This window comes from Dama dama, chromosome 18 (genome assembly GCF_033118175.1).
Source record: "Dama dama isolate Ldn47 chromosome 18, ASM3311817v1, whole genome shotgun sequence".
In the NCBI taxonomy this organism is placed as follows: domain Eukaryota; kingdom Metazoa; phylum Chordata; class Mammalia; order Artiodactyla; family Cervidae; genus Dama; species Dama dama.
Window position 1 is genome coordinate 18021928 of NC_083698.1, and position 18904 is coordinate 18040831.

Sequence of the window (18904 nt, forward strand, 5' to 3'; positions counted from 1 at the left end):
GTGAATACTTTTTTTGTTGTAAGAAATTTAAAAATCCAGTCTCTTATAACTCTTTTCCCAGAATTCCCTTTCTCCAACCCAATTCACATGCCTTGAATCTATCGTTATAAGAAGGGTATATATTTTGAACTTTGATTATTTGACATTTCTATAGGTGTATCTGTCAGAGAACAAGAAAAAAAATGATGAATGAGTCATACAGAAAAGTAGTATGGAGATGGTTCAAGACACATAGCATATAATTCAAGTATTAATAAATAAAACAGGAATGATCTGATTTTATAAAATTCTTCACATATTGTTTCCTGCTCCAGAGAAAAGACTTGGTAACACTTCTTCCATTGACTCATAAATATCCCATCTCCAGTATTTCAGTGTCTTAGTAACCATTATTCTCTTTTATTACTGGGTACAAATAGGAGGAGTAAGTTTAAAGAAGGAAGAGGGTTGAAAAGCATATTTTAAGAAACTTTACCAGTTGTTTAGTATGTATTTAATTTTATTCGTTTGCCATAGCTACCCTGTGAATTAGTTACTAATTTCATTGCCATTGCTAAATATCATTGCCAAATGAGAAACTGAGGCAGAGAGTTTAAGTTACCTATTTAAGGACATCCAGCTTCAAAGTGGTAGAACCAAGAATCAGATTTAACTACTAGCTCCTGAGCCCTTTAACTACTTTATTAGGCTGCCTTTCTAGACAAGATCCTTTCCTGGACTTTTCTTGGGCTAGAATCACAGGACCTTCATGCTTCCAGCAGCTTAGTAACTAAGGATCTGGTCCGGAGAATGGAAGGCATTCTATAAAGAATTCTGGCCTTATACCACAGGTGAGGGCCTGAATGTCAAGAAGAGATCACCATGGGTTGGAGGAGCTCTGCTGAACAGCAGAGAGACTGTCGATGAAATTATCCTGAGGCACTAAGCAGAGGGTAGGAGCTAACATTAGATAGAGAACTTCGGTGAAGACCTCAGCCTGAACATCACTGGTAGTAAGTGGGTAGAAAAGTGAGTATTTGTGGGAAGGTCTACAAAGCCTGTCAGGACTGTGAAGTGGGAGCTGATGTAAAGGTCTGCAAGGCTGCAGCATCTGAAAAAACCAAGCACCTGAGCCCTGTTACTTCTTGAGAAAAACTGGCCTTCACTTTACTTATCTGCTTCAAATATGAGGTACTGTCATGAAACTGTACAGACCAGGATATTGTGGGAAATGTGGTTTCCAGCCTTAGGCTGCATGAACACGGTGGTGGTGGTGGTGGTGGTGGTGTGCCTGCCAGATTGACCACAGGCGATCTAGCGTAGTAACCACTGATCTAGCATAGTAACCAACTGCAGCTTCATGCGGTGATACTTTGTCTGTGGTAGGTGCCATAAAAAGCAACACTTCCAGACTCCTTCCCCCAGCCCACCCCTTACTCCCTTTTCTTTCCACGTTTAAATGTAAAATGACCATACTTCACATAGTGTTTTCCCTTTGATTCTTATATTACAGAAGACAATGTAATACCTTTCAACTCTGACTTTTTATTATAGTACTTTCTTTTTACTAATTTCAGATAGTTTATTTTTCCTTCTTCCACCTTTCCAGTTTGTTTCTCTGTCATTGAGCCAGAACAACTTGTAATACTGTTGACCTTGTGGGTTGCTGTTTTACTAATAAGTGATACATTTACTTTCAATCCCTTGGACTCCAAGAAGATCCAACCAGTCGATCCTAAAGGAGATCAGTCCTGGGTGTTCATTGGAAGGACTGATGTTGAAGCCGAAACTCAGATACTTTGGCCACCTCATGCGAAGAGCTGACACTCATTGAAAAGATCCTGATACTGGGAAAGATTGAGGGCAGGAGGAGAAGGGGATGACAGAGGATGAGATGGTTGGATGGCATCACCGACTCAATGGACATGAGTTTGAGTGGACTCCAGGAGTTGGTGATGGACAGGGAGGCCTGGCGTGGTGCAGTTCATGGGGTCACAAAGAGTCGGACGCAACTGAACTGAACTGAACTGATCAGACAGACTGTTTTACGATTTAATAATATTCTAGTTTTAAGACTTAAGTGCTTCCTCACATCTTTAGAGATCCCAGTAATTCTGTAGTTATTTCATCTTCTCTGATTTTGCTTATTTCCAGCTTTATCTCACATCATGTAGAGGGTAGACAGTGACTTGTAATGCATGCAACACAATTCTCAGCCTCAGTGGCTTGATCTTTAATTAATTTTGTCCTCTTGGGTAAGCTTTCAGAGTGCAGTAAAGATAAACTTTTGTTTGTAGTATATAAGAACATGAATTGATGTTACATTTTCTTCACAGTTGTCAAAATTGTAGGGAATTACCTTTTACATGAGCACTTTGGTCATATTTTTTCCTGAGGTGAATAGTTCTTTATATTAAGCAGTAAAAATTGGCTACATGGATATCTAGGTCCTTCCATGTTCTGTGGTCTTTGTGACTCCTTGTCCTACTCTTGAACCATGATCAGATTAATTTTTTCAACATATATCCATTGAACAACTAATGAGGTAAGGCACTGGGCAATAGATGCTGAATGGAACACTAAAATGAAGACATGGTCTGTGTCCTCAAAGAAATATGCTGATAGAAAGTTGACCCTCAAATAATGTAATATTTTATAAACTAGAAGGTAAAGTGTCCATATGAGGGGGACATTAAATTACACTTGCAGGTAACATGCTAACTGAAATGGAAGAGGAAAGACAGAAGATTGAGATAAGCAACAAAAATGACAACTTGACTATTATTGCTGTCAATAGTAGGAAAGTATTCTACTGGCTGAGAAAGTCCTTATTTTCCACTGCTGAAAACCTTGGTATTAAAGAAGTTGAAATTTTTAAAGTAACAGCAAGCTGAACATGTGTAAAAGCTTTGGATACTTTAGCATAAAATGTAATGTAAAAATTTTGAACCACATATGGTTATCATTTAACACCTGTGTCTTGTCTTTCTTACATGTTTTTATGAGTATGCATTTATGAGTATGCATTTTATGCGTATGCATTAGTAACTGCAAAATTTTAAATAATTGGGTCAAATATTAATAGCTAATGTTAGTACAGATTTACTTATCAATTAAAATTATTGATGATTAATGAGTTAAAGCACCTTCAGCAAAAAGTCTCTTAATATTTCAGTTACTTAATTTTTTCATATAAATAGATATGAACATTTTTTTAGCATAGCTCATTTCTCTTTAAATTATTCCTGTGTTAAGGAAATTTTGATCATTACTATATTGATTGAAGAGGTTTTTTTTTTGAACTTAAATAGCTTTCTTGTATTTATTTAGTTGAAAATATCTTATATTTAGTTTTGACTTCTAATTATGCTTGAGAAAATAACCAACCATTGAAACTGTAATGGTATTTTCTTCTCTAGGACAATTTCTTTGTAGCGTTATTTCCTTTAAAAGATAAATGGTACAAAATCAAATTCTTGAGTGTTTTAGATAGCCTCGAAACCTGTAAGATAGCATGGTGTGTGGTGGAAAGTTCCTGGACTAGCACATGGTAGATTAGAATTCTAGTCCATAGTCTGCCAGTAACCCTTTGTGTGACCTTAAATAAGTAATTTACTTATCTTGTTTGCACTCATTATCCTCATTTATAAAATAGATGATAGGCAATCTTTCCTAGAACCAAAAGTCTCTTTCTAAATTTCACAATTGTATTTATTTTCTATCCATAAGACTGTTTATAGGAGGGTTAAAATATACACATTGACATTCAAATAATCTGGAAATTTTGGTGGTATTTTGTAACTACTTTAGAGTTTTTAGTTCTGTTTTATTTTTAAAGATCACATTTGTTGGTAACCTTTATCTTTTCCCTTTCTGGCAGTTACCTTTGTAACTGTCTCCTTCTGAAAAAATTGTGTGAATGATTCCAAGAAAGTGGGTCACCAGATGTATAGGATAACTTATTTTCATGATTTTATTTTAAAAAAAATTTTTAAGTTCTCCTTTTGTTTCATTTCCAAGGTAACATTTGATTTTTTTACTTAGCCAGGTTTATATTGACTTCTTCATGATATTAACTTTGCAGAGATAAAATACGAAGAACAACAGAGTAACTCTATAAACACTTTATGAACTTTTAAACACTGACACACTTTTTGCCCTATTATGGTCTAAGGCTGGGTAGGCAAGAGTGAGGCGGGTGCCGAAGGGAAGAATACAGTCAGGTTATCTCACTAATTAAATTTTGAGGATTCTTATTCAGTTTATTTTTAAAGAAAGGAGTGAATAGTTTTAAAAATAAACTCTTTGCCTTTCATTGTGTTTGTAATTTATTTTTAAATCTAAGACTGTCTTCTCACAACCTTCAGCTACCTTGTAAAATATTTCTGATACACTGTCTTCCATATAGTCACATATATCATATAATTTCTTAAATATTTTCTCTTAGACCTTTTTCCTCCAGTTCTAATGTGAGTTTTTTTGTTTTTTGTTTTTTTTTGATGTTAACCTTGAACTCTATTTCATCATCATCCTGGGAATTCTTTTCACCTTTGAAAGATGAAATTTCCTGTTGCTTGCATTTCAGTTTTTTTTTTTTTTTTTTTTTTCTTTTCACTTAGTCCCTTAACTTGATGGGGCAACTCTTTCAATGACTTATTGAGTTAAGATTAATAAGAGGTAAGTTTTTTTAGATCTTATATGTCTAAAAATAAATATTTTAATGTATTTCATTACTTATTTGGCTGTGTATAAAATACTTCATATTTTTTCTTAAGTATTACTTGACTGACTCCTGGCTCCTAGTATTGCTTTCTGCATTTCTTTTTTTCCTTCTCTTGAAACTCTTAAGATTTTCTCTTTCTCATTTAGGATGACCATGTACTTTCATTGTTTCTTTTAATAGCAAATTTCTTTAAAAAACAGCAAGTATTCTTATTTCATGATTACAAAAACTTCTTTTATATCCTTATGAATATTATAATTTTTAGTTTTTTTCTGTATTCTGCATTGGGTTTCCTCATTTCTATTCATGTTCATCTTTTTCATGTTGAAGCTTTCAGATGCCTAGGAATCTTTGGAGTCATCCACTCATATTTTGTTTTAAAAAAGGTAATTAAGTTCCTGTAGGGCTGGTAAGCCCATTGTTTCCCCCAAAGGTTGATTTTATGATCACAGGGCTTTTTCTTTGGAAACTCCCTAAATGTCAGTATCTATAGCTTTTTTCCACATTGATTCAGTAGAGGTAGTCTCTCATCTCCTAATTGATAGGTGTAATTTTGACTGTCAGGATCTTGGAAAGGTGAGGAGAGAGGGGCTAAGGGCCTCATGGTTTAGAAAGCAGAATTGCATTAATGCTTCCTGGTTTATGTTTGCTACCTCATTGCTTCCTTCTCTGTGCCTGAAAACCCCTTGTACAGAGTCTCTGGTTCTTTTTCTCCAGAGAATACACCTCCTGTGTCCTATGGGAGAGGGGTAATCTCTTGACTACACAGAAAGGAAGTGAAATCCTTATATCTTCATATTACTGAAGTATCATCCAAAGTAGCATTTTATTTCTTAATCTTTTTTTTAACTTACATATTTTTAATTGAAGGATAATTGCTTTACAACGTGGTGTTGGTTCCTGCCATACATCAGCCATGAATCATGAATCAGCCATCCTTATATGTATGTCCCCTCTCTCTTGAATTTTCCTCCGACCTCCGACTCCATCTCACCCCTTTAGGTTATCACAGAGCCCCGGGTTGAGTTCCGTGAGTCATATAGCACATTCCCAATGGCTATCTCTTTTACATTGGTAGTGTATGTGTTTCCATGCCACTCTCTCCATTCGTCCCACTCTCTTACCTGCCCTGTGTCCACAAGTCTGTTCTCTGTGTCTGCGTCTCCACTGCTGCCCTGCAAATGGCGTCATCAGTACCATCTGTCTAGATTCCATATATATGCATTAATATGTGATACTTGTTTTTCTCTTTCTGACTTACTTCACTCTGTATACTAGGTTCTAGGTTTATCCACCTCATTAGAACTGACTCAAATGTGTTCCTTTTTATGGCGGAGTAATATTCCATTGTATGTATTCACCACAGCTTCTTTATCCATTCATCTGTTGATGGACATCTAGGTTGCTTCCATGTCCTAGCTATTGTAAATAGTGCTGCAGTGAACACTGGGGTAAATGTGTCTTTTTAAATTATGGTTTCCTCAGTAGTGTGACTGTTGGGTCATATGGTAGTTTTATTCCTAGTTTTTTAAGGAATCTCCATACTGTCTTTCATAGTGACTGTATCAATTTATGTTCCCACCAACAGTACAAGAGGGTTCCCTTTTCTCTACACCCTCTCCAGCATTTATTATTTGTAGAATTTTTTATCATGGCCATTGTGATTGGTGTGAGATGATATCTTACTGTAGTTTCTCTAATAATGAGCAATGTTGAGCATCCTTTCATGTGTTTATTAGCCATCTGTAGGTTCTTTGGAGAAATGTCAGTTTAGATCTTCTGCCCACTTTCTGATTGGATTGTATTTCTGGTATTGAGTTGCATGAGCCGCTTGTATATTTTGGTAATTAATCCTTTCTCAGTTGTTTCATTTGTTATTATTTTCTCCCATTCTGAGAGTTGTCTTTTCACCTTGTTTATAGTTTGCTGTGCAAAAGCTTTTAAGTTTAATGAGGTCCCACTTGTTTGTATTTATTTCCACTACTCTAGGAGGTGGGTCATAGGGATATTGCTGTGATTTATGCCATAGAGTGTTCCGCCTATGTTTCCTCTAAGAGTTATATACTTTCTGATCTTTCATTTAGATCTTTAATCCATTTTGAGTTTATCTTTGTGTATGGTATTAGGCAGTGTTCTAATTACATTTTTTAAAGTGTAGCTGTCTGGTTTTCCTAGTGAAGAGACTATCTTTTCTCCATTGTATATTCTTGCTTCCTTTGTCAAAGATAAGGTACCCATAGGTGCTTGGGTTTATCTCTGGACTTTTATCTCATTCCATTGGTCTATAGTTCTGTTTTTGTGCCAGTACCATATGTCTTGATGACTTTAGCTTTATAGTATAGTTTGAAGTCAGGAAGGCTGATTCCTCTAGCAAAATTCTTCTTTCTCGAAATTGCTTTGGCTATTCAGGGTCTTATGTGTTTCCATATGAATTGTGAAATATTTTGTTCTTATTGTGAAAAATGCCATTGGTTATTTGATAGGGATTGCATTGAATCCAAAGATTGCATTTGGTAGTATAGTCCTTTTCACAGTATTGATTCTTCCAACCCAGAAACATGAAATGTCTCTCCATCTGTTTATGTCATCTTTGATTTCCTTCATTAGCGTCTTATAGTTTCTGTATATAAGCTCTTTTGTCTCTTAGGTAGGTTCATTCCTCAGCGTTTTATTCTTTTTGTTGCAGTGATATATGGGACTGATTCCTTATTTTCGCTTTCAGATTTTTCATTGTCAGTGTGTAGGAATGCAAGTGATTTCTGTGTATTAATTTTATATCCTGTGACTTTACTTAAAGTTCATTGATTAGCTCTAGTAATTTCCTGATAGTATCTTTTGGGTTTTCTATGTATAATATTATGTTGTCTGCAAATAGAGTTTTACTTCTTCATTTCTGATCTGGATTCCTTTTATTTCTTCTCTGATTGCCTTAGCTAGGACTTCCAAAACTGTGTTGAGTAAGAGTGTTGAGAGGGAGCATCCTTGTCTTGTTCCTGATCTTAGAGGAAATGCTTTTAGTTTTTCACCGTTGAGAATAATAGTATGTGAGTTTATGTGATTGTAATATACTTAGGGGTTTTATTTTTCAAGTGTTACTACTGTTAAATGCCCCATTTCCATCTGTAGAATGATAGCTTTAATAAGCTCATTAAGTGTGTACATTTGATTTCCACAGTGTTATAGGCAGAATAATTCCCCTATCCCCACAAAGATGTCCATGTCCTAATCCCCAGAGCATTTTTATGTGTTACCTTGGCAAAAGGGGCTTTGCAGATATAATTAAAGTTATGGATCATGAGATGGGAAGATTAAACAATATTATATGGGCTCAATCTTTTGTTGACCATGATGGCTACTCCATTTCTTCTAAGGGGTTCTTGCCCACAGTAGTAGTCATAATGGTCATCTGAGTTAAATTCACCTAATCCAGTTCACTGATTCCTAAAATGTCGATGTTCACTCTTGCCATCTCCTGTGTGATTACTTCTAATTTGCCTTTATTCATGGACCTAACAGTCCAGGTTCCTGTGCAGTACTGCTCTTTATAGCATTGGACTTTACTTCCATCACCAGTCATGTCCACAACTGGGTGTTGGTTTTGGTTTGGCTCTGTCTCTTCGTTCTTTCTGGAGTTATGTCTCCACTGATCTGTAGCATATGGGGCACCTATTGACCTAGGGAGTTCATCTTTCAGTGTCCTATCTTTTTCATTTTCATATTGTTCATGGGGTTCTCAAGGCAAGAATACTGAAGTGGTTTGCTATTCCCTTCTCCAGTGGACCATGTTTTGTCAGAACTCTCCACCATGACCCGTCCATCTTGGATGGCCCTACATGGCCTGACTCATGGTTTCATTGAATTAGACAAGGCTGTGGTCCATGTGATCAGTTTGGTTAGTTTTCTGTGATTGTGGTTTTCCTTCTGTCTGCCCTCTGATGGAAAAGAATAAGAGGTTTATGGAAGTTTCTTGATGGGAGAGACTGACTGAGGAGGAAACTGGGTCTTGTTCTGATGGGCAGGGCCATGCTCAGTAAATCTTTAATCCAATTTTCTGATGGTGGGCTGGGGCTATGTTCCCTTCCTATTATTTGACCTGAGGCCAAAATGTGGTGGAGGTAATGAAGATAATGGGGACCTCCTTCAGAAGGTCCCATGCATGCGATGCTGCACTCAGTGCCCCTGACCCTGCAGCAGGCCGCCGACCCATGCCTCTGCCAGAGACTCCTGGACACTCACGGGCAAGTCTGGGTCAGTCTCTTGTGGGAGATCATGGCATCTGGTCCCATCACTTCATGGCAAATAGGTGGGGAAACAATGGAAACAGAGGATTTTATTGTCTTGGGCTCCACAATCACTGTGGATAGTGACTGTAGCCATGAAATTAAAAGACACTTGCTCCTTGGAAGAAAAGTTATGACAAACCGAGACAGCATATTAAAAAGCAGAGACATTACTTTGCCAACAAAGCTCCGTCTAGTCAAAGCTATGGTTTTTCCAGTGGTCATGTATGGATATGCTGCTGCTGCTGCTGCTAAGTCGCTTCAGTCGTGTCCGACTCTGTGCGGCCCCATAGACGGCAGCCCACCAGGCTCCCCCGTCCCTGGGATTCTCCAGGCAAGAACACTGGAGTGGGTTGCCATTTCCTTCTCCAATGTGTGAAAGTGAAAAGTGTGAAAGTCTCTCAGTCGTGTCCGACTCGTAGTGACCCCATGAACTGCAGCCTACCAGGCTCCTTCGTTCATGGGATTTTCTAGGGAAGGGTACTGGAGTGGCTTGCCATTGCCTTCTCTGATGGATTTGAGAGTTGGACTATAAAGAAAGCTGAGCACCGAAGAATTGATGCTTTTGAACTGTGGTGTTGGAGAAGACTTTTGAGAGTCCCTTGGACTGCAAGGAGATTAGACCAGTCAATCGTAAAGGAAATCCTGAATATTCATTGGAAGGACTGATGCTGAAGCTGAAATTTCAATACTTTGGCCATCTGATGCGAAGAATTGACTCATTGGAAATGACCCTGCTGTTAGGAAAGATTGAAGGCAGGAGGAGAAGGGGACAAGAGAGGATGAGATGGTTGGAAGGCATCACAAACTCGATAGATGGGAGTTTGAGCAAGCTCTGGGAGTTAGTGATGGACAGGGAAGCCTGGTGTGCTGCAATCCATGGGGTAGTAAAGAGTCGGACATGGCTGAACTGAAAGTAAGAGGGAGATGTGACTGTAGACTATGAGTCAGAGATGTACAGCCTTTGTAGATGAAGGGGCCAAAGAATGCTGGCAGTCTCTTGGAGATAGAAAAGCAAGCAAAGTGATTCTCTTCCTAGAATCTCCAGAAAGGAATGCAGCCTGCCAACACCTTGATTTTAGCCCAGGAACACTTAGGGCGTGTCATTGTGGTTTTGATACGCATTTCTTTGTTTGCTAATGACACTGTTGATATTTTAAAAGAAAAAGAAATGATGCAACCCCTTCTACTTTTCTGTTATCTGTTCTCTACTACTAGTGCAAAAATGATGTTGTAGTTGGACTCCTAAACAAATGAAAAGTGACAGATTATAGATCTGTTGTAAAGCATTATTAATCTGTGTCATTATTGCCATTATCCCTCAATTTTAGCTCTTATGATCTAAGAAAGTAAAACTTAATGTGATAGTGTGATGAAGTTCTGGAAAAGTACTCTGAGGAGTAATTAGTTGAAAGATTATTCCCATAAAGTTATTTGATTTTGCTGCCCTGGTTACTTTATAATTTTTTTTTTTTTTTTGGTATGTTTATTAGCTTAACAGATGAATGAACAGAGACTCTTTACATAATAAAGACCTGTTCATTTATCTTTAAATATTTAAACTTCTATTACCTGAATGCTAGGATGTTTGGATAGTAAAACTGGAACTGATAATTAGAACTGTCTTATATGGAACATTCTGCCTTGTTATCTGGAATAACCGTGGCTTTTCTGCATTGAGTAGAGATTATATGAAATAATATTTGATTTTAATTTTAAGATTCGTGTGTATGAAATAATCATGATTAAAAGTAAATTCATGTGCCCTCAGTATGTTGTGGGTTTCTTTTCTACATTTCTAATCCAATTACCATCTTTATTCTCACGGTTACTTAGCAACCTGGGTATCTAGGTACCTCCTGCCTTCATTACAATTCCAGTATCTTTCCCACCTCCTTTGTTATTTTAGTAATGTGTTTGCTACTGTCCTTGATTCTTTTTTCTTGCCTATCTGAACTCTTTCTTTTTCCATTCTTTCCTGAGGTCACCGGTGTCACATGTAAGTGTGTTCCTTTGAGAATGATTTTTTTCCAATTTTGTTAGGCATTTTCTCCATACCCATCTTTAAGGTGAATGTAGTTTTATATCAACTTTGTATCATTATTAAGAGTATGAATTATGGCTGACTTGAATTTTAGAACAGTTTTGATTAAAGATTTGCACAGTGTGTGACTTCATTTTTATGCTTCACCTTCGTTGCCCTTTCCAAATTTATAATCATACATTTAATTATCTGTTCTGAACCCAAATGGACAGAGGCTGTCCTGTTCACCGCTGTGTGTTCATTACCTACTACACTAGGTACTTAGTGTGTGTTTTACCAGTGAGTCCTTTTCCACTTTTGCTATGTATCAGAAGCTTATTATACTTTGAAAGAGTCTTTTCCCTAGCCCTTAATTGTTAGGAAGGGAGTTAGTTTGTTTCTCCTTGTATGTCTTAATCATATTTCTTTGGTGAAACTATAGAATTACTCGAAAGGCAGCCTTCCCTTTAAGTATCTTGTTATTTAGACATTTTCTCTGCATTTTTTTTTTTTTAACGTAGAAACTTTTCACTTGCTTTTAGGCAAGGAAATTACTTTTGAAGAAAATATAAATTAGCTTACCCGTGTTCCTTTTGAAGTTACTTTAAAATTGATGTTTGTACTTTTTGGCATATTTTCTAATAACTTTAATGTAACTTGAAAGCTTTCATATTTTCTTTTCATTTTCTATATACACTCTGTGTCATCTGGTGACTTTTCATCTTTTATACAAGTGCCAAAGGGACTTGTTGGGACTATCTTTCCATCCTCTGACACACAATGTATCATCTTCTTCTCTCTTTGAAGTTGTCAGATCTTTCTTTCTGTCTCATACATTTTTATATTGTTTTATGTATTTCCTTTTTTGGAAAGATAAATGCAGTAAAATGTCAAAGTACTTTTTAGCAGCTTTGACTGAAGCCATGTTTATTTCAGAATTCACCTTTTATAGATCATTATTCTAGAAATAGACTTAAACACAGTTAATCTGTTTTCCATTTCACTTAACAAATCAGTAGTCTGTTATAAGTGGCAAGCTTCATTTGAAAGATAATCAAATATCTGAGAGTCTGCTCTTGTTTGCTTTTAAAATAGTTTTACACATACACATATGTTTTATGTCTGTTGTATAGTCTATTTTAACAGAAAATTTTAAAATCTGGAATATGTTTTTCATACATACAATTTTTAGATGCTAGTTAGTAGAAATAATAGAAACATTGGATTCAGCCCTATTGAAATGACTAAAGACAACTAGGCATTCCTTGCCCAAGTCTTAATTTGTTATCTTTATGCTAATGATTTTGATTAATTAATATAGTTCTGGGAAGAAAGGATTATGTACCTGGGCTTTAGATATCAGAGTTATTTTTGAGTTTATTATCACACCCAAGGGGACCTCTGAAGTACTAAACAGATTATATAACCTGTGTGTCTGTCGTAGATCCTTAGAAGAAACCTAGGCAAAAAATTTTTTGGGAACTAAACGATGCTTAATTCACCTTGACTCCTTGGAAGAGAGCCACTGCGGGTGTCCTTATGTCAAGTAATCATGTTCAGAACCCACAGGCTGCTGTTACGCTTTTTGCCTTTTGGAAATTCATCATTTTTATTTATTTCCAGGTGTATGAAATAAAGAGAACAAGGACTAGGTGGAGCTTCAGGACTTTCCTTATTTTGAATATGCCATTACCTATGAGAAGGGTGTTACAGAAACATTTGTTATATAAAATGTAGCTTTTATTTACCTTTTTAGGCTTGTGGTTATTTTATTTATAGTATTAAGTGAAACTAATCATGATATTCTTTTTATTTTACACCTATTTTCCCAACCTGGTTAATATAAATTAGGTAAAAATAAACTCTAGTCAGTTGACAAGAAGGGAAAACACTCATTTTTGGTGATCACCATTCCATCTGTTGTATGCCTATAGCCAACAGAGACAGATGGTGCTTTGTTCACACATTGTTTATGTCTATAACGTTTTTCTTTTGAGTATTTTATGAGTTTTAATATATGATTGTTTTTAATGTATTTTTTAATTGGAAAACAAATACTTATTTTTAAGGAAAAAAAATATATGCTGTATATGTATTTCATTGAAGCATTTTGAACAGTGCAAGACAGCCCTGACATTTATTCCTCAGCATAAATCTGAAGCTCTTTCAGCGTGACAGAGGTTTTTCAAGGTTTAATTGTCCTAATTAACATTGAATTTTGAATTTTGTTAATAAATAAGCATTTTATCTTTTTATATATAAATTACATAGGAAGGCATTCTTTGTTTTGTCTAACCACGTGTGGCGTATTTATTGTCATCTGTGTAAATGGTGATTTGTCATCAAAAAGGTGTGTCAAACTTAGAGAAATCAGTGCACAAATGACTATGTGAAATCCATCTTAATGATGTCAAAGATGTTGAGACACTGTCTTTTAGTTTTAAATTTAGTTCATTTGTGAAGTGAGTCATTCTAACCTTGGGAAAATAATCGTACATCTGACTTAATTATAAATTAAAATAACCCAGAATTAATTTAATTAATTAAAATGTGTTACATGTTTATTAGTCCAAACGAGTGAAGTTACTGAAATATTTATTTCAGATGAATGTGCTATTAAAATGATGCTTATAGCTACAAATGTTTTATTCTTTCCTAACTTAGGTACATTGTCTCTAATATTATGCCACTCTTTGTGGGTGTTTTTATTAACTCCTGTTTTCAAGTAAATGTGTCAAAGACGGATAGAGCCAGGTCTGTCTGAGCTGATCTAAGCAGCTCAGAATGTCAGTGTTCCCTGAGCAAATAAAGTTCTTAAAAAACAACAAAGAAGAAAAAAATAGGAGCGTGTTAAGATTTGGAATGATTTTCAAACTTTCATTTACTTTTAAAAGTGTAATAATTGAAAAGGAAGCACAATTTGGAAATAACCTTTCAATCATTTGGAACATCTAGACAGCATACCTGTGTTAAGATCTAAAGCACAGACTTGTTAAGTAATTTTTTTCCTTCTCCCATGCACTATGTTCTCCCTTCTGCTTTATCTTCTTTCTAAAGTAGTGTCAGGCTCAATGTGTACCATGAAATGACCACCTGCTTATGAATACTTATGTACATCTAAGATGCGGCAAGCTCTTTGATTATTTAAACTTGTTGGATGAGGCAAACTTTTTGTTTTTCCTGTCATTTCTCCTCCTTTTTAACTCCCCTTACGTTTTTGATTCACTAAAGATACCATGTTTAACACATTTTGTCTCTTATGTTTGTAGACTGGCGTGAGTTACAACAGTTACAGTTGCTGGCACGTCATTAAAACTAGGGGGAAAACCCACTACTCTCAGTATTTTCTTGGCTGAGGGACTTGATATTGTGAAGCATTCTGTTTGGATTAAATCCTCTTATTTTTAATTTTTGGAAATGCTAGTTATATTTGCTAAAGAAGCTTACTATAAGTCACTTTGGTAACGGATCATGTTAGTCATTGTATGTATGGGGTACCAAATCGGGTGGAACATAGAGTCAGCTTGAGGTATTGAGGTCTCCTCTCCTTTGGGTAGATTTCTCTCTTTTGTCTCATTTACGTGTTTCAAAATGTAAGAATTTCATTTAGACGTCAGAGTGTTACAGTTTATTTAACTATCAAGTGAGAATAAGACATTTGCTTTCTTTTGATAGTTTTACTCATCTCTATGTGGGATTAAATTATTAATCTTGGATTTATCATGCAAGAAAAGTCACTGAATTGAGAGTTGTGAGACCTGGGTTTGAAGTTCACCTTCAGTCAGTTATCAGCTGTGTGATCACAGCTGATCAAGTTACTTCTGTGACCTGCTTTCTCCGAATTCTAAGATGCTATAATTTGATGTTGCTAGTAACAACCTTGTTTTTCTGGCTAGAAATTATTTATGTTGGTTTCTTATATTTAGTTATTTAAAATTACTCCAGGGATACTTAAATGATTACCTTCTTGTAATATATACACTTAAGTTAAAATGACTTAGATAATTATAAATGTTTATTCACTTAAAAATACTACTTTCATAAAATATAAAACAATTTATAAATGTAGAGATATGTAACTGTAGTTGTGAGATAGGATCAGTGTGGCATTATGCTTTATGATGGTAATTGCAGCAGACTTGTGATCTCCAAAGAAGGTTTAGTTTCAGGACCAGGGACCAGGCTTGATCACTCAGGAGCTTTTGTGTAGCAGAGTTTTATTAAAGTATAAAAAGGGAGAGAAAGTTTTTGACATAGACATCAGAAAGGGGAAGGATAGTGCGTCCAACTCACTAATCTTATCAAGGCCTTATATGCTTTTACCAGACCGGCTCCCACAACATACATCTTAAATTAACAGGATTAGAACTAACAATAGAGAGGTCTCACCAGACCCACTCCCACAATATATGCCACAATACATGTCTTAAGATAGCAAGATTAGCCACAAGGTTCTTGTTAAGGAGAAACATGTCCTTGAGCAAGATAGATTGTTATATTGACTAAGACAAAGCTATGTAGGAAAAAAATCTTTGTCCTTTTCTCCTCCTTGAGAGCCCCAGACGCCTTTCTCCTCAAGGGCCCTGGACCCCTTCCTCCTTGAGGGCCCTGGACTTCTTACCAACCTACCTAAAGATTAGCTCTTTCATAGGTATGTAAAGCTTCCAATTGATGGAATCAAACCAGATGTTTGAAAATTTGAAGTATTAATCAGAAATGGTAAATAATTATATATTTTTAAAAGAACTGTGAACATGAACTTGTAGCATTGATATATATACTTTAAAAATTAAATCAATGAGTAGATGATTCAAAAACTAGATGACTCAACAAAAGATGGGTTGAATGAAGAGAAATATGGAAATGTGTGAAGGCCTTTGAACATTCTTTAGATGTTCATAGAAATAAAATAAGTAATTTTTATCTTTTTCCTTTGATAGTGGTTATTAATTTTGATCACCTTATTGAAATGGCTCTATGCATAATTTTTGCAAATTGAAAATAGATTATTAGAGAAGGGAACAATAATTTATCCTTTCTGTCAGTGTTATTTGTATTATCTGGTGTATTCATTTGTAGTTTCAATCCAAATACTTATATTTGTTTTATTTAAACAAATTTATTGAATTTCTATGTAATATGCATTATATTCAGTTTAATTGGGTCTGAAAAGATGAATATGACATGGTCCTTATCAGTTTTGGGAGAAATTGTGTATGGGGACAGAATTTGAAGCATAAAAGGAAGGAATGCCATAGAAGGGAAAGATGATTATACAAAGAGCTAGCCATAAGGTTTTAATTAGAACTTGGGTAAGTGTTGTCAATATTAAAGGCTATTTTCAAACTTTAATGTGTGTATGACTTACTTGAGGATCTTGTGAAAAGACAAGTTCTAATTCAGTGTGTTGTTGTGGGCATGAGATTCTTCATTTCTAACTAACTCCCAGTGGATGCCAGTGCTTATGAACCATGGTTCATATTTTGAGAAGCAAGGCTTAGTACTAATTCTTTGGAATTAAAATTAGATGTATGTGCGCTCAGTCACCCAGTCATGTCCAATGTGGACTGCATTTGAAACTTTTCCCTGGGTACCTTACTTTTTCTTCCTAATTTCTTCTGTAATATAATCAAAATATACTGATTGACAGTATAAATGTAACTGAATATGTTGTCTTTAAATTTACTTATTTTAAATGACTGATTTAGTTAACTCTTGCTTATCTGTTGTTCAGTTGCCCAGTTGTGTCCGACTCTTTGTAAGCCCATGGACTGCAGCTGGCCAGGCTTCCCTGTCCTTCACTATGTTCCTGAGTTTGCTCAAACTCATACCCATTGAGTCAATGATACCATTCAACCATCTCATCCTCTGTTGCCCCCTTCTCCTCAAGGGGCAGATTAAACAGGATGTAGTTGGCCAGGGTACTAAATAACAAGTGACTTGGTACTCTGGAAAATTGAAAAGACAGTTATTTAAAATTGTTTGGTCTCTACTATAACTTGGGAATAATGTTCCTTGATCTCAGCAGTCAGACAAAGTAATTTTTGAAAGCGGTGCCTCCTTTCTCTTCATTCTCTCTTCAGAACAGTGATCTTCACATGAGAATTATAAATCTCCAGAGTCTGTGCTACATGGGTCAAGATTTTTAACATATGGGCTGCAAATACTATTGTACTTGTATTACTTTAAAACATACGAATGTTGTCTTTGACATGGTAAATGTGTTCTGAAATACAGGATATAAATTTTAAGAATTTTAAATAAATAAGCTCAAGTCACCTATACCATGTTTTAGTTAATTTTATTTTAACTGGATTGGGAGACATCTGAGACCTTTGCCTCCCACTTGTTTCATAGCTGTTAAAAATTGATTCTTTGTTACTCAGACATGTTTGTGCAGCACACAAACATACACACACACACAGAGGCATACAATAGATGTAGTGTGAGTCCAGGTTTAGCTCTAGAAGTCATATATGGTAAGTTATGAAAGTTTAAATGTTCTTCATAAATCATCACAGTATGACATCTATGGTGTTCATAAATCTTCAAGCTAATTTTGTAGCTTATTTTTCTTTTTAGATATTTGTTATTTAAAAGTAAAGCACTGTTACTGTAGGCTGTACTTAATTTGTCATGTTTTTATTTTCTGTGATATAAATTGTAACAAAGTGCAATAGAGCAAGTACTGCATTAATTAGAAGTGCTGCTAACTTTCCAAGTGCTTAACCTAAGCAGTAACATTTAACAGAGAAAATTTATTTTTACTGTTAATTAAACATTGGATATTTTAGTGGACTTTTCTTTCTTTTCTTTTAGAGAACCAGAGGACGAAAACGAAGCTTCATTCCTGAGGAAGAAAAACATGAGGTTGGAATAAGTTAAGCATATTTTGCATAGTTTAAACTTTGAGAAACTTCCTTGCTTAAAATTATTTCTGTTTTCCTCATATCCTGATATTATATTTTGTTTCTTCCTTGTATGACAGGAAAGAGTTCCTAGAGAGAGAAGACAAAGGCAGTCTGTGTTACAAAAGAAGCCCAAGGCTGAAGATTTACGAACTGAATGTGCAACTTGCAAGGGAACTGGAGACAATGAAAATCTTGTCAGGTAAGCTGGATGCTGAGACTTTGTCTTTAGGGGATTAAGGTTCCATCCTAATCATTTTCTCATCACAGATATAATGGGGGGGGAAAATCACAGTATAGGACCTTTCTTAAAATCTTATTTAGTGAAAAAAGTACATCAGAAACAAGTTTCATCCAATGTGCTACACATGGTTATTCTCTGGATTTAGATATAGTTAAGAGTGATAGTCTGGATCTTGAACAAAAGAGAATTAATTTTCCCTTGACATGAGAAGTTGACTGTGTTCTATATATAGATAGAGGCCACAAAAATAATTTGATCTATACTCTTTGCACTAAGGTTATTATGTTTTATCTTATAAAGCAATAAAACTACTGAGTTTTGTTAGCATATAAAAGTTGGTAAGTTTTTTAGCAGTAGTGATAAGAAATACTTTTTATTGACACGAGCTTTGTTAGTACTTTATCATTTTTCAAAAAAAATGTGTTAAATGCTTCTCTCTTATGAAATAAAGAAAGGTGAAAAGATGGCCTAGATAGATATTTTTTGTTTTCTGTTTTGTTTTCTTCTTTGTTTCTTTGTTTTGTTTTGTTACTTTTTTTTTTTAAATCAGACATAATCTAATCAGGAATCTCAGGTGATATGGCATAGTGCTATTCCTGAGGGTTCAGAAACTGCTAATTTTAGCCCTTTGCCTCTCTTGCTGAAATGATGAAATTGTGCAGCTTTCAGTGAGATGAAGCAGTGGGTGGGTGAAAAAAAGGAGACCTCATCTAAAAAGAGGTATCCTCTTTCAAAGGACGGAGTCAC

General features: G+C 35.4%; 1 protein-coding gene across 6 annotated transcripts in view; it reads left to right on the top strand.

The window, feature by feature from the left end:
- PHF14 (PHD finger protein 14) overlaps positions 1-18904 on the top strand; it is a 203823-nt gene that overhangs the window by 72482 nt on the left and 112437 nt on the right. For all 6 annotated transcript variants that reach the window (XM_061164984.1, XM_061164983.1, XM_061164986.1 and 3 more), the window contains exons 15-16: positions 17825-17875; positions 17994-18115. In XM_061164984.1, coding sequence (XP_061020967.1) covers positions 17825-17875; positions 17994-18115 — 173 coding nt within the window. The remainder of the gene's footprint in view (positions 1-17824; positions 17876-17993; positions 18116-18904) is intronic.